The sequence below is a fragment of the Apteryx mantelli genome, chromosome 17 (genome assembly GCF_036417845.1).
Source record: "Apteryx mantelli isolate bAptMan1 chromosome 17, bAptMan1.hap1, whole genome shotgun sequence".
NCBI classification, from domain to species: domain Eukaryota; kingdom Metazoa; phylum Chordata; class Aves; order Apterygiformes; family Apterygidae; genus Apteryx; species Apteryx mantelli.
The window spans coordinates 13,465,121-13,481,544 of NC_089994.1; the positions used below are offsets into that span (position 1 = coordinate 13,465,121).

The 16,424-nt window shown below is 37.5% G+C and overlaps 1 protein-coding gene across 1 annotated transcript in view; it reads left to right on the forward strand.

Moving 5' to 3' along the window:
- Nucleotides 1-16,424, forward strand: part of RIMBP2 (RIMS binding protein 2) — a 159,907-nt gene that overhangs the window by 89,305 nt on the left and 54,178 nt on the right. The window contains exons 4-7 of the mRNA XM_067307392.1: nt 646-735; nt 6,171-6,293; nt 11,949-12,053; nt 15,214-15,264. Of these exons, the coding sequence (XP_067163493.1) occupies nt 646-735; nt 6,171-6,293; nt 11,949-12,053; nt 15,214-15,264 (369 nt within the window). The remainder of the gene's footprint in view (nt 1-645; nt 736-6,170; nt 6,294-11,948; nt 12,054-15,213; nt 15,265-16,424) is intronic.

Below are 16,424 nucleotides of genomic sequence, written 5' to 3' on the forward strand. Positions count from 1 at the left end.
ATATACTCGATGCTGAAATAATACCCTGATGTTTAAGGGTAGAGTACTTATCTGTTGACATCAGTTTGCATTTCCGATTTGCCTACCACTGTATTACACAGATGCTCTACCCAGATCCTAAAAATGATTCCATCTGAATGTGTAAATGTACATATATTATAAATAAATATACAATATATACGGAGTGTTTATACAAATATAAAAAAAGGTAAATAATTATGTATTCTAGTTGTTGACTTTCGGCCTCAAAATGCCTTGTGATCACCTAAGTTTGAGAGCATTGCTTTTTTCTGGGAGCCAAGTCTTCTCCCAGCTCTAAGAGAGGCAGCCAGGTTTGAGCTCTTTGTTGCAACCACAGGGAGATATTTTTACAGACACCAGACCTGTGATGTCAGGTCACCTCCCCTTGTCTGCACATCTTTAATCAGATCAGCTACTGAAAAAATGTGGTTTTATGGTAGAGCTGACTGTAATTGCAAGCTCGTCTGCTGCTTCTGCATCTTCAGCGCCTCTGGCTTTGTGCCTGTTATTACTCATAATAGTTTGTTAATACCAAATAATGCAAAATATTGCTTCCTTTAGCACTTAATAGGATGTAACATAATGAAGATACATGATATGTAACACCCTTTACCTGTGTTCTAGGAAAATGAACTGAAGGATGCTGTGCAAGAAAAGAATCGCCTGAGCCTTCAGTATGCAAGTGTGTCCCACAAAGCACTGCAATATGACCAGGTAACATCACGAGCATAGAATGCATGCATGCACTTGTTAGAGAAATCAGGCTGCCGAGTGGATGAAAGTAGAATGTATAGTCGTTTTTCTTCTTTGCTTGTTTTTGCTTGAGTACATAAAATATTTTAATGAAAAATAGTTTACAAAATTTTTTTTTAATGAACAAATGTTACTTTAAATTTTGAACCCACTGATAATCTTTATAGGGATGCATTAATACTCTGATGCATCATTTTTTAGTATTGTAAATTGGTATTAGGCTTTGGTAAAAAGAAGCCTTTTCCAGTGATTTTTAAGAGAGTTGACTGGAAAATTCTCCTTTTTTCCTATAAATAAATAAATAAATAACACTGATGGAAATGGGTTTTATCTAACATTTTTTGGCTTCCTTCCACTGTGCATTTTTCCTTTGCATTTTTTAATTTCTCAATAAAATGTTGAAATGCTGTTTTTCAGCAGTATATGTCCAAAATTCTGCTGAGCAGTTGTCATTTCCCCTGTAGCGTGGCAGGTGGCATAACTCCATGTCTCAGCTATTCCAGGTCGTGATAGAAAAACTGCTTTAATAGGAAGCATTTTTCTTCTTCTTCTTTTTTTTTTTTTTTGGTATCTTTCTGACTGTAGAGATTATATCTGTGGCAAACACTGCATGGCGTGAGTAGTATGGGAGGAGGTGCTGATGTGTTTAACCTCACCACATATGCACACAGTGGAAGGAAGAAATATCATGAACCAGCCACTTTACAGGGTTACATTTAGCTAAAAATAAAACTCCAATCTGGGATTTCTACAGGGTTTAAGTGAGTTGCTCAGCAACCTCACTCCCATCAGAACAGCCATAACTCACGTAGGCTCTGATGAAAAGCCCATCTCCGAAACGCACAAAACAGTGATAACTGCATGTTTCGATATCTCTGACGTGTCCGAAGCATAGAGTTAGCCCAGTGTTGAAATTCCAGACCAAAGAAGGTCTTATTTGGTCCCTGAGACAAATGGGGCAAATTACTAAGATTCAAAGGTGGTTATGCATGTACTCTGCATTTTGTGTGTGGCACCTGGTATCCAAGCAGACCTGAAATTTCCTGTTTCAAGTTTGGTGAAGAATGTAAATTGTTTTTATATAAATAAGCAGTGTAATAATTTTTTATGATAGAAGGAAACCATGTGGATCACAGCATCACTTAATTTTATTCATCCATCTGTCTAGAATTTCTCCCTCTTCCAGTGCTTTTCTCTTCTCTTTATTGTTGCTTATACATCACCCTTACTGTTTACTGCACTAGGCACATAAGGATAACGAATCTTACTTAGGCAGTTTTGTATTCTAGCTGACACAGATATAACATGCAGTATTAATGCAGTGAAGGCTCAGTACACTTGTGACACTAGAAATATTAACCTTCTTTTATTATCAGAAGGTGAGGAACTATGCAATATCTACATTTTATTATAGATAAAGTTTGTCTCCTACACAAGTAGACAACTTGAGATATGTTGAACAACCTGGTAAAAGCAATTTAAAATATAAAAGTGAAATGTCAACCTAAGTGGAGTTAGTGGTAAAATTACCTTTTACTATCATAGGGTCAGAATTTGTCATATTATGGATGTTTGTTTCTTCAAATATATGAAATACTATGAAAGGCACTTTGCAACAATTCTGGATTCCTGCACTGTTTAGTATCATAAAGCCTTCCTTTATGTATACCCCTTTGCCTTTGGCAACTTTAAAAATATGCAGGAGATGAGGATCTTTGCAGCGTACTTTAGGTTAACAAATCTGTGTGTTCTGGATTGCACAGCAGGTGTTTTGAGGGAATGACTTGCATTTTTTTTACCACACATAAAATGAGGTTGAAGATAGATTGTGCACTTCGGGTTACTTTGTACTATTTCAGAAAGTGTGAAACTCTGAAACTACTGCATGTTGAAGTCTGGGAAGAATTCTGACAGAGGGAGAAAGCACTGAAAGGGAAAACCTGTCCAGAATAATTTATTCTGTTTCCCCAGTGAGAACAGTTTTAGAAAAACAGGCCCACTTGCTCCAAGAAAATGGGGTTGCAGGAGTGTATATCTATTCTATTATGTAGCACAGATAAAACTCTTGCTTATTTATTATACAGTGCAGTTGCTGAAGTTTGAACCTAGAAAAGAGCAGGTACAAGGCTGTCCTAACTTGAAATCCTCAAAATAAGGCTTAAATTGTACTTCAGTTGCACACGGTTTTGTTTTGGCACTCTGCGCAGGAGGGGCGAAGTTGCATGCCGGGAGCGGAGTGCTTGCAAAAGAACGTTGTGCTGGTAGAAGCAACATCCAGATGCTGGGCTCTGATTCGTTTCCCTGCTCTTCTGAGTATATATGGGCAGGTGTTTTTATATGAAAATAGAGTCGACATTATATGCTCAGAAGTTATTTCTAAAAAAACCTGAAAACATAACATTTTACTGATAGTTTGTAAATTATATTTTCTTAGCCATTTCAGTTGCATGAGAAGTTGGCAGATCACTAAATCTAGGATTAAGGCAAAGAGTGGGTTTTAGGTTGCTTTTCTATATGCCAGGCACAGTATTTAAAGTTCGATACTTGTGATTTACGTACAACATAGGAAATTGTGAGTGGCAGAGAACATTTTCCAGTCTAGGCGTATCAGTTAAAGAAAACTGTATTTGACACAGAAAGAGTGTCGTCTTTCGCTAGTTGGCTGATGGACCCTTTCACCAATGAAATAAACTGCTGGTTTGTTTTTCTGGTAACTAGTTTCTGGATTTAAGAGTTCAGAACGTGGAAGACACTTTAGCAATGTTCTGGCCTTCATAATTGGCTCAGATGAGGGCAAATTTACTAACTGGGAAGGTATGGGTTGGAAAGGAAATTGGTTGATGCATTGAACAGAGAGTCATCACAGATCAAAATGTTCCCTGTGTTTCTCTCATTAAATTGGAACGGTTTAGGATGGCACTCTATTTAGGTCAACTTTTTTGCTACTGGGAACTTTGATATTTTGATGTGTTCTGTGTGTAATTCAGGTTTGTGTATGCCCATATGTTCTTAAACAGCCTGCTGGAGAGATCATTCAGTTCAAGTTTTATGCTGCCTTACGGGTTCTATAAATACCTTTATCACAGTATTGTCTGTGCTGCAGAGTCTTCACCAGGAGCAAGCAGGTCCTGACAGGAATGCCCTGTGGAAGTACGGAGAGTCACGAGTATGGCTGGGTAGAGCAAGGGTAATTACCAGAAGGCGGTTGGTAAAGGCAGTTGTTCCTAAACTTTAGCTAATCTGGCTGCTGTGCTTTGAGATCCTGAATGAAAGATCCTGAGATGTGTAAAACAACTACAGTTCTACCCATTTGTAATTCATATCTTTTCTAAATCACATCGTCAGTCTTGTAGGTACTGTTTGTAGCCTGTAGCTCCTTCGCTGCCAACTGGAAAAAACACATAGCAGAAAGGTACCATGCTCACTAGTTCCCCAAAATATTTAGGCTACAATGACTAGTAAGTTTTAGAAAATCTTTACAAAGGTAGTCAGTCAGTATCATCTATTTTAGAGACAGGAAAAACTGAAGCCTGAGGAAAGTGATCTTTTATTGAAACTTGTTCAAAACCTTTGATTTCATTCATCTTCAGTAAATTAACTGAGAACCACAGACAAAACAAACCTGTGTTGTTGATGGCGATACCTCATTGCTTCGTTTTTCCGCTCCATTATTCTCCAACAATATACATTGAATGATCTGAGCAGTGAAATACAATACAAAGGATGCAGGAAGTCAACAGATTCTGAAAATCCATTGTTTAATAGTTTCCTTAGTTATAAAGAAATGCGGGAAAAGAAGAAGAAAAATCTGTGTAGAAAAAATCCTGAGGTTGACAATAATTGTAGTTCTTGTGAAAACATGATTTGTTCCATTTTCCTCTTTTTTTTTCTAGTCCACTGCACTCTAAAAAGCTCCTTACAAAGATGAATACTAGGGCTGACTGGAGCAATTTAGATTGTTTGGTCCGTAGCAGAATTTGCAAGTTAACAAACTGGAGCCAGAAGGCAAATAGAAAGGCTGAGTTCGTTTCCAAAACGTCCCTTTGGAAATCCTCTAGGAGATACCAGTGTTGGAGATTGCTTAATGCCCTTGGTTCTTTAAAAAAATGAGATTACACTAATTAAGTGGAAAAAAAGAACTTGTCACTTCCTTGACTGAGTTTAGAAGGAAAGATGAGCTGCACCAAGATTAAAACCTGCGCATTTTCCCAATGCTTCCTACTGCTTTGCCTTTCCTTACTCAGTAATCCTGCCAGCATTGTTTATGTTTCTGATTTGCAGTTAACAAAGGAAAACAGGTGCTGCCTGGAACATTGTTCACTAAAAATATTATGGCCCTTTTTTACTTTCTAACCTCCTATCACCATTGCAAGGAAGGGAAGAGCATTATTTTTGTAGTGGTATATAAACATTTTTTACCCAGGTGTTTAGTACTGGTGGTTGTAAATGTAAAATGTAAATGTAAAAGTTGCAATTTTTGATATGATGCAAGCTATAAAAATCCTATGGTTATATATAAGTATGGTATATAAACTGACAGAATGCTTTGGAATAAGAAATCAGGTCTTCAACTGATCTGAATTCAAGAGAGAGAACTTTTCCATGGCAGCATAAGGTAGTTTAATATCACATTTTCGTATTTTCTGTATGTATGTATTTATGAAATAAACAGATCGCTATCACTGATGATTCAGAAAATCCTGTATAAAAAGAGTTAGTCATACTGAAATGGTTAAGCTAGCACCAAGTAAATTAAATAGGAAAACAAATCCTATTTGGTGAGTAACTGATTCTTTAAAACCTGCTATATCCAAATATTTGAAGGGAGAGCAAGAGTTTTGTTGCATAAGAATGCATATTTTTGAATTGAAGAGAAACTGATTTCAAATATTACTTTTTAGCACAGGCAGATCATATATATTATTTTAATTTTTGATTTTATTCTGAAGTCAACTTATACTAAAGAATAGTCCAGGAAAACATACAATGTGTGAGTTATGTTTCTATGTATACATGCAGATCTCTTAAATAGTACACGCATCTCTGACACCCCTGAGATCCAGAGAAATTAGAAATTGTTTGATTATTATTTATTTTGTAAGTTAAGTAGTATATTTGTTTAGCTTTTTTACTTAAGCTTATGCAGAATTACAATTTGGTTGTCAGATTGTAGTCCTTGTCCAAAGAAAATGTGCGTTTCATGCATGCATGTATGAGATGCACACAATTTCCTTATTGAACTTTTCCCTTCTGACTATTTTTATATAGTTCTTTCCTTTTTTCTTTCAAATTTTTCCTATTTTCATTTTCACATGGAGAAGTGTTGCTTGTGTCAGATGTGTTTTTCCCTTGGTTAATTATCTGCTCAGGGAGTAATCCCATTTTTATTTTTCTAGGTGAAATCAGACTATGAACATCTTAGAGAAACCCTTATCAGAGTGACCAAAGAACGAGATTTGGCTGTAAAGGAAAAACACCAGCTCCAAGCCAAGCTGGAGAACTTAGAGCAGGTCCTAAAGGTATGTATAATGCTGTGAATTCCAATAATCCAGTAATTTTATTACTTGTTTAACATTCATGTTGTTTGTACAGTGAGTCACAGAAACATAAGTACATTGCAAACTAGGGGCCTGAATGCCCCTACTAGTTAAGGCAGATAATATGGAGTACAGTAGACAAAGTATCTATGAGGGATCTTTAACTATCAGGAAGAGAGATATCTTTGGAAACCTTTATCAACAACAGTAACAGTTAGTTACTGGATGTGAATCAAGACGAGAAGAAAAGGATGAGAAGTGACTGCTGATGAAGAAAATACGAACAGCTTTTGAAATATTTCACTTTAGAGAAGGCTCTGTCTGCCCGGTCTGGCTTGATTCACTGTCATTGTGGCCTTGTGAAACAAACTGTTGGTCACAATTCCTACAACCTGTGCAGAGCACATCCCGTTGTGAGGAAGGGATTGCAAAACCATTATTAGAGAGGTCTTATTAAAAAGAACTTAGAGCCTGGTGTATCACTACCTTTCTGTTAACATGCTTCCAGAGAAGTCCAGAGAAGCTTACTATGTTAGTGTTGAGCCGTGCTTGTTTTCTAGATACATGGTTGTTTTCACATGTTCACCAACTTGGTGCTTCCTTTTCAACTTAAAAAAATGCATTAGTGTATTTTTAATCATAAGTGTATCCTTCAGTACAGGTTTCGCTGTGTGGTTGAAGATGTCCTGCTCCTGCTTGCCTGGCTAGTGTGCATAATGCCATGTGGCAGATTGATTCTATGAAATAGCATAATCAACTGGTTGGATCTAGCAATGGGGAAGTGAGGTGAGAGGGTAGAGTAGGAGTAAAATTAAGTGGGGAAAATGGAATCAACAGCTTATCGCTTGCCAAGCTAAGGCAAGGGGGCAATAATTTGTATATGTAGAAACAAAGTGGAAAAAAGTTCCCGTGGTGAGAAGGAAAAAGCTTTGTTAGGAGACAGCCAAATTCCCAATTCATTGATTAAATGATGAAAGCAGTAACTTGATAAACCAAACCTGACAGGTGGATCAGGACTGGTGGTGAGGGCTCTTAAAGGTTCCTTACAGACAACAAGCTGGTGTCCACTGTGATGGGGTAGAAGGAGCCAGAAGCAAAGAGGAATGTGATATGGTAGAAACACAAACTGTATTGAATGGGCAGCTGTTCCTAAGTTCCCTTAGTTGTAGCAAATATGGAAGCTGTGACATGAAAAATTGTCATGAACATGCCTTGAAGACCGTTAAATAACTAAGGTTATGCAAAGAAAAAAAAATCATTGCATTGCTGAGGACGACAGTGACAAATTTTGAGAGAGAAAACACTTATAAACACTTGTCTGTGCTTCACACAGGCCAGAAAAATGAAGGGTGTGTTTGTCTGATTAGAATGGAAGATTGATCCAGTGCTGAACCTTTTTGATAGACTGTCAAATAGCAGCTTGTTTTTCATCTTCTCTAACCCAAAGTTTAATCCGAGTATCTACTGGCACTTGACTTAATGAGCCCTCCAGATTTATTCTGTAGAAGAGCTGAATCTGATTATTTGGTAGAAGTTGCTTCACTGCTACTGAAATAACACTTTCAATGCACTTGGGAGAAGCATTCTATAAATCTCACTGGTTTACTTAAAGCTCCTTCAAAAGTTTTCCTTCATTGAAACTAAAATTGTCCAGTGGATATAGAGACCCTGGCTTTTAATGTTAAGTAATATAGGGTTTTAGTTTTGTTTTGCTTTTGTTGTTGGATTTCAGGGGCTTTTTGTGCATCCTTCTTGTTTGTCTGTATCCGCTCATTATTTCTTCCATGTATTTTGATTGTAAGCTCTTTGGACTAGGGATATCTTTTTGCTTTGTATCTCCCTACCAAGTGGCATGGTTGAGTTCTGGCCCTTGATTAGAACTCTTCTGAACTGGCAGAGTACCTTGAACAGACTGGAAATCCTTAATCTCCTTTTTGGCACTAAAGCATGCACAAACAGATGTAGTTAATTGTGTATTTCATGTGTGTCTCCATATTAGTTTGAAAAATAGTTTATAGCTTTCCCACTGCATGAAAGTTTTGAGAAATACTTGGCCTAGTTTCCCTGTCAAAAGAGAAATTTAGTTATACTTTCTGTGTTCTCAGGATAGAGCAACAAAGGTGAAAAGGCAAGATGAAAAAGTGCTGAATTGGCAAACTTCTGAAAATCTCCTCACTGCCTCTCACACAGAACAGTTCTGATTTCCTGATGTGTTTGGCCATCTTTTCCCATTCATTCCACTGTAATAGTGTGCAATAGCAGACGACAAGTCCTTTGATAAGAATACTTTGGTGAGAATTAAATTTGTTCCTCATTTCGTGTCACGTGTGACTTCTGTCTCATAAACAAGACATTGGTACTTGAAAGCCATTTGAGTTTCTTCTAACATTTTCCATTTATACCTTTTAGAACTGTAAAAGACTGCTGTTGGAAAGAATGGATTTTTTTGTTTGTGTGGGTTTGGTTTTTTTTTCCTGCTGTAGGTAATACAGTGCTTCCAGTGAAAGGGTTGGGGCTAGGATGGTCATTGTCAAATCCCACTGCTACCCTTGAGGAAGCTGGAAAAACTAGATCTGTTTCTGAGCAGGGTCCTTAAAGTACCTTTTCAGAAACAGTTTATACTACAGAGCTGCCTAGCTCTTAAAGAAAACAAAGAAATCTGTGATGTCCCCAGGTCATTCTCTGCTGCCTAGCAGGATTTTTGATCTGAAAGATATACTAAAAGGACTCCTCTTCACACTGTTTTGAAGGATAGAACGTTATTTGCCAATTGTTTTAAAATATAAAGTCTTTACCCTATTGCTCTATGCTCTTTTAGATGTGGGTTTGCTTTCTGATATTAGAACAACATAATAGACCCCCTAGAAAGGCTGGGAAAAGGGAAGTACAAATTTACATGTTAAGAAAGTTCTAACTTGTCTCACATTAAGGACAGTGATTGCTTGTGCAAAAGGATTGCCACCACCTGTGCAAACCCATGGCGATGTGGTCATCATGGAGTTCAATCCGGAAGCTGTCAAATGTTGCAGGAATCTATGGCCACCTCTAAAGCCCTAGAATAGCAACTTCCAAATGTCTTAATGGGCAAGACTTCAACCCTGCCTCTTAAAGATAAAATTCTGATAATGTGAGGTTTTTAATGAAAAACGTTTAATGTTCAGATAGAACAAACACTATAAGCTCCATCCTGCTCTGGTTAGACTAAAAATCTAGTGCTTACATTGCGACAGGGTGCAGTTGCTCAGAAGTAAAATTTCAGGATGCTTTAATTATTGAGATTTGTGGTTTTAGTTTTCTCTCTGACTAGGATAAAACCTGTGCTAACTGGCTACCTTTCCCTCCCGGCCCACCTATGCGGGAAGGGCACTGGATCAGAATTGCTCCATGAAGTATAGTTTTCGTCTCCTCTTCACAAGTCTATTAGAGGAGGGAGGAAGAAGCAGGAAGAATTCAGCAGCTCAGCGCTTCCCTCCTGCTGTTCTAATGCTATCTGCAGTCCTCCTCCACTCCCCAAACCTCTTCCCCCCGGGCTTGGAAGAAGCAAGGGCAGCAGCTGATATGAGAATAGGAGGTGCAAAACAGAATTGCAGACAGAACCGACCTGTGAGCGGGGTGGGAGGGGGGCAAATGGTTTCTGGTTTGGGGGAGATTTAATTGCTGTGCCAGGGGATGGACAGATGTTGGGGTGAAGAGATCCTTGCTGCTTTAAATACTAAGTAGAACACGACGGTGCTAAAATGACTGTAAGATACTTTTAGGTTAGCGCAGATGACCAAATGGTCCTTTCTGGCCTTAAAATATGTGAATCGCAGACTATCAAATGCAGATTTTAGGAAACTGAGAGAAATTAAATGCTGAGGAGAATCACAGTTCCTGCATCGCAGTGTGTCCGTTCCTTTCATATTGTGGATTCATTGTAGGGTCACTGTAGTAATTATTTACTGATCTTTGCAGAGGACTATAAAAGTGCTGTAGTAGCTTTTGTAAAAGTAGTAAGAATTTAACAATATCAAAATATGCTATGCCAAATCTGGTACTAAATCTTTGGAGAGTGAAGAGAGACCTTTTTTTTGGTGATAATTAATGGTTTTACAGATTTGCAGTGTGAGAATTGCTTGATTGCCCAACCATTTCTTGAATATAAGAAATATGATGAGACTCTATCAGTGTCAAATTTTACATGAGACTTGATGGAAGCTGCTGAACTCAGTAAATGTAGTTTCATACTAATTTAAATCATGAGTAATTCTAGTGAGTAAAATAGATTATGTTCATTCAGATGAGTTGAGAATTGAGACCACAGTTTTTGGTCATTATTAAATACTGAGAATAGATATTACCCATGAACAGATCCAATTAACTTTTGTACAATATGCACAGTTCAGAAATGTCTACAGCCAAAATATTAAATCCTCAGAAAACTCCTCAGAAAACAAGCTATAACTGAGAGTCAAAACTACAGAGTTGGAAAAATCTTTGATGAAATATTTTGTTTTTAACCAACACCTCAAATGAAAATAAACTCCAAGCAGAGGTCAAATGGAGTACTGGGAACATTTCTGTTTCCTTTGCAAACATGCTGCGATTGAGAGAAGCAAGCCTCACTTTACTACCCCTCTTTGTTATTAGTAATATGTAGCACAGAGTAACGGCTCATTAGAGGTTAGCAATATGCTTGGATAAAATATTCTCTTGTACACAGGACCAGGTATTTTAGCTTACTCTACTCAATTGCAGCCATGTATTTGTGTTCCCAAGTGCTGATTCCTAATAGGTTTCTGCGTAATAACCCTGGTGCTGCAGATAAGGAATTGCGCTTCTGCTCTGAGAGTATTACGGGGAGAATATGTAGTTTGGAAAATAAAAATCTGTAATACCAGCCTCACCAGGGAAGAGATCAAAATCTATAAAGGGTTCTTTCCTAATTCCCATTTATTAAACAGAGTGTTTGAAAGTATAATGAGATTGGGCAGAATAATATTAACCTGTAATGAAAAAGCCTTCTATCTACAAAGGATATCTTGACGTTGTTCAGCTTGCACTCTTCCTAAGAACTTTGCCTCATATTGCTTTGCATCATTAGCAGCAAGTGTTCTTTAAAAGTTGTTTTTCAGTACTGTGTAGTCACTTCTATCCAAATCCACCTGTTTTAATTTTGCTCTGTGTAATTTACTATAAATAATAGTTATAGATTAGGACTAGTAAACTATTTCTTGGGGGTCATAATTTGCAACACAAATCTCAAAATCATATCCTAAATAAAGAGTCAGTTGGGGAATTGTCAAGCTAATTTTTTTCAGCGCAACATCATATGTAAGTGTGTATCAGCTCTGCCTCCTACTGAATACAATAGGAACTACTCATTTGTACATCACGGAGGCCACATTGCTAGCGATGATAAACAGTCATAACTCCTAACAGAGGTTATTACCAAAATGCCTGAGTTCACAGTGGCAATATGTTTCTAAGGACTGACTGAACTGAAATCCTATCCAGTTTGCCTTTTGCCTATCAGTGAAATCAGAGAGGTTTTATGTTGAGATGAACATCTGCCTGCCCCAGCATGTCAGCATGCTTCGTTGCAGGTGGAGTATGTTGAAATCTCCTGATAGTTTGGTCTTCCTTCCTTTGAAACAGCATATGCGAGAGGCTGCTGAACGGCGGCAACAGCTGGAGTTAGAGCATGAGCAAGCCTTGGCTGTTCTCAACGCAAAACAGCAGGAAATTGAACTCCTGCAGAAGGTACGTGGAGAAAGGGAAAATCAGGTGAAATGGCAAATTCCAGTGATGGAGCACGGGTAATGAAACAGATCTCTTAGTTTAAAGAATGTTAGTCCAAAGCTACCAAACCAGTTCCTACCTTCCAAAACAAAAATCCTATTCTGTCTAGAAATGTGTCTAGATATTGTTTTGCCTTAACTGTGAAGTTTCACCTGCCTGAATGAAATCTTCAGTTTATTTTCTGTAAGCCTTTTAAAATTAACCTGTCTAGGGATATTTCAGAATGCCATTTCTTGTTGTATTTGGCTGCCATTACTTGAACTTCTGTGTAAATTTTGGACTTTAATTTCTTGGCAAAGCATTGCTGTTCATCAAAGAAATGTACAGCTTTTTGTCTTGTTCATTTTTATTACATCCTTCTAAATCCAAGTTATGTGGGTCTCTTTGTTACAGATTGGCAGTCGGAGACCAATCTCTCTAATACTATTTTTTCCAGTTGTTTTTGCTAAGCTTTAGCAAGATAGACATTTTAGAGCACCAACAAGGTTTTATATTTGGTATTTTACTGAGTGTAACCGGCTCAGTGTCTGAAGCAAGTGATTAAATTCTTGTCAGTGGATCCAAGTAGTATGGAGATCATTTATGTTAAAAATCATTTTCTAATAAACATTTACCACTGAGTTGAGCTTAGAGTTCTTTTTAGCTTAGAATTCCTGTACTAAAATGCATTGTAGCAATTCAGTTATGCATTACTAAGAAGCATTTAAGAAATAATTCATCCTTCTTTCCGACTTCCTTCATTAGCCTGAAACATTCCTCCTAGGGCTTTTTGCAGACATTCATTTTTGCCCTGAAACACCTAATTCGTTAAGTGATTAAGTTGCTATTGTGTCTTTTTAAATTATTATTGCCTTTCATGATAAGGATCTGTGATAACTTAAATGATCATGCTATCCATTGCATCTCTTGAGAAAATCTACATGTATTATTCATTCTAGGTACCTCTCAAAAAGAAGAAAGGCCTCTTTTCTAATTTTGATTTTCAGCTCTTTCAAGCTCAGATTCTTTTCCATTCTGTCAAGTCACAGTGGGATGCCAGCTTGGTTGAGATGCCTGGTTTCTTCTATAATACTATTACTGTAATAATAACCTTGGAATGAAGACCAGGTTAGCACCCTCTATGGGTAGAAGAGGGGAAGCATTCAACATATTAAAAGGTTTCAGGGGATGTCTATATTGTGTGCTGTTCTGTCTTGTAGAGATACCAAACTAGCTCATATACCTGCAGCAGTCTAGGCATGGTAGTGGAGATGTGCACTGTGACTAATTTATCCTGCTTCTAGCCTCTAGACTGCTGGTATCCAGAACATCACCTTTCAACGTTATAGTGCAGTGTATATTGTCAGAAAAGTCATTTAAATATATCAGTTACCTAGGTAACTGTAACGCTCTCCTTCTATCATTAAGCAGGAATTACTGGCTCACGTTTCAACCTGAGCTGACCACCCAGTGTGCCTAATAAATGTGTGTTACGTTCTTTTTTCCTTTTTTATTAGATTTTTCTAATTACTTGAAAAGAGGCTATGAAATGAAACTGGTATCTCTAGGCAATAACAGGATGGCATTCTGCAGTAAAACTTGTTACCACCACAGAGTTGCTGATGAACCACAGTAATGTGCACTTTAAAACAAGGCCAGTAACTGCTCCGATCTGATGCATTTGCTGTTCCATTTTGATATACTAAATAAAAATCATTCTGCACATGCGTGTCGCCCCATCAGATTGTTCAGATTTTCACCCTAAAAAGAAGAACATAATATTGTGCATCCAGGTTTTGTGTCGATAGGGAATCAGATAAAGGTGTTTTTTCCTTTCCTCCAAGAAAGCTTTAATACAAGACAGTTCGATGAAAAAGAGAGATAGCTATTGATGCAGCTTTCCTAATCGTTTATCAACAGCTTATATTCTGGGTAGATTTTATTAAACTTGTAATGATGGATAACACAAGGGTTTCTATTACCTGCCATCATATGTTTGCCAGTGCTTCTGGAGCCAGTATTTTATCAGGTGCTAGCAAAAAGACTTATTACTGTAGTACAGGAAGAAATACAGCTGTGCTTGCAGGGCCAAAGGCGCCTTTGTTATCATACAGGACGATAACGTATAGTTTGAGTACACGCTTTCTGTTGTGACTGTGGCCTGTCCCAGCTCCCATTCGAGCCAATAACTGAGTAGGTTAGCCACGATAGAAGAGGAAAATGAAGTTTATATAACCCTGTTAGTAGCATCATGGGAGTCTCTGGCCCCTTAAACTGGAAAGTTCGCAGCATGTTGCCCTCTGTTAAACTGGAGGGTTTGTAAGGTTTCTTTGATGAGGAATGTGCAGAATATGGTCCTTGAGGTATAGCAGCAGGGAGCGAAGAGGGATAGTTGATCATCACACTGCTATCAGCTTGACAGCTGCTTGGTTAATGCAAAGTTCTGATCATCTTAAGCAAGCTTCAGTAAAGGAGATAGAGCAAACTTAAAGGGAAATGAAGTAATACAAAGTTATGGTGTGCTAATTTTTTGTGTTTTTAAGGCGTAGACTTTTCCTGACCAAACTCTGATAACTGAATTTCTGAGATGCATAAATTACTCTTTCCTGCTCTGATTGATCCCCTTTTCCTCTTTGGCTCAGTTGAACTGAACCCTGAATGTTGTGCTCCTGTTTACATTACACAACCTATCTTCCAGGGTTTTGTGAGCTATTTACTTAGATAATAGATACTGTTGCTGAGTCTAAGCACTAAGTCACTTTCTCCTAGCAGGTATAGTGGGCTTTTACTCTGTGAATCTTCTACAGTATAAATTAACAAAAATAAAGAGCTTATTTTTCACTTTCAATTTAGAGGGTTTCAGAGTTACTTAGGGTGTGTTCTTGCAGTGTGTGGAACATGCTTGTCTTGACCAACAAAATACTGAAGCAATTAAACTTCAGTGAGATTCCATCTCTCTCTCTCACTATCTTATTTTGATGGCTTGGAACCAGTGTGTTCTACTATATTGATGGATCCAGCCCTCCAAGACTATAATTGCCTTTGGTTTGAGTATACAGTATGCTGCTTTATGTGATATGAGCACACTGTATATGGCATGACTAATTGATTTTTTCTTTTCTTTTTAAATTATAAAAACAAGGCTCAGGTTGAAGCTAAGAAGGAACATGAAGGAGCAGTTCAGTTGCTAGAGGTAAGAAGATATTCTTTGTGTTACCTGTGGTTATGGAGGTTCCATTCTGAATGTGATATCTTGACACTATAATCACTTCTGATAGAGTCAAGTAATATGCAAGCAAAAATTTTTTTTTTTAACTTCTAATGTAATTACATCCTTTCAAGTTTGCAGTTATGACTGCATTGAACTGGGCTGTTGGAAGCAACATTTGTGTACCTCAGTTTCTCTTTGTATAAAATGAAAATTTTGGTACCATTTGTTGTACACTACTGTCAGATGTCTAAAAGGGAAGTGATTTTTTTCATGAGAATTTTTTTCATGGTCCAGCTCCCAACTGGTCCAACTCCCAACTCAAAGCAAGACCCATTTGAAAGGTACTATAGGCTGCTCAAGGCTTTGTCCAGTCCCTTTTTAAATATCTCCAGGAATGGAGATAAGACAGCCTCCATGGGCAACCTCGTTCAGTTTCTGAGCATCCTCATAGCGAAGAATATTATTCTTGCATCCTGTTAGAATTTTTCCTGATGCAACCCATGCCTACTGCTGTTTACCACCAGAAATGGCCTTTTATTAATGTCTTCCACCTATATCGTAATGTGTTTTTAGAATTTTCCAGTGATTTTGTTGCATTAGATAAGTAAACACTGTTAAATAAACTTAAGTTTTGAGAGATGATTCAGATAATCTGGTTTACTAATTTTTAAACACTAATTGCCTGCCCATACTGGCTAAGGCAACATCATCCATAAAAACAGAGAAAAAAATCCTAATAGTTTCATTGGTAACTGCTCATAGCAGTTACGACCTTGGCACAGGGCATTTCCTGGTGATTAATTAGTGGTTGTGTTTATTGACCTTACATCACATTTCCAGCCTTCCTTCAAAATCATCATTAATCCTAAGGGAAAATCTAGTAATTTAGTCTTTTGTGCCTAAGGATACACAATGCCTTGTTTCTTGTGTACAAATGACATGAAGAATAGAAGCAAGTTCTTACTCCCATTTAAAAGCCATGAACTTTGCTGTCAGTTTTAGTTGGAATAGCTCAAGGTTTGCAAAACCTCTTTTTCTGAGTTTCAGAGTTTCACAGTTTTAAAAACAGAACCTTTATAATAATGGAACCTTTATAATGGATACTTACAATTAAGGTTAAATAATGTTTGCAACCACATGAA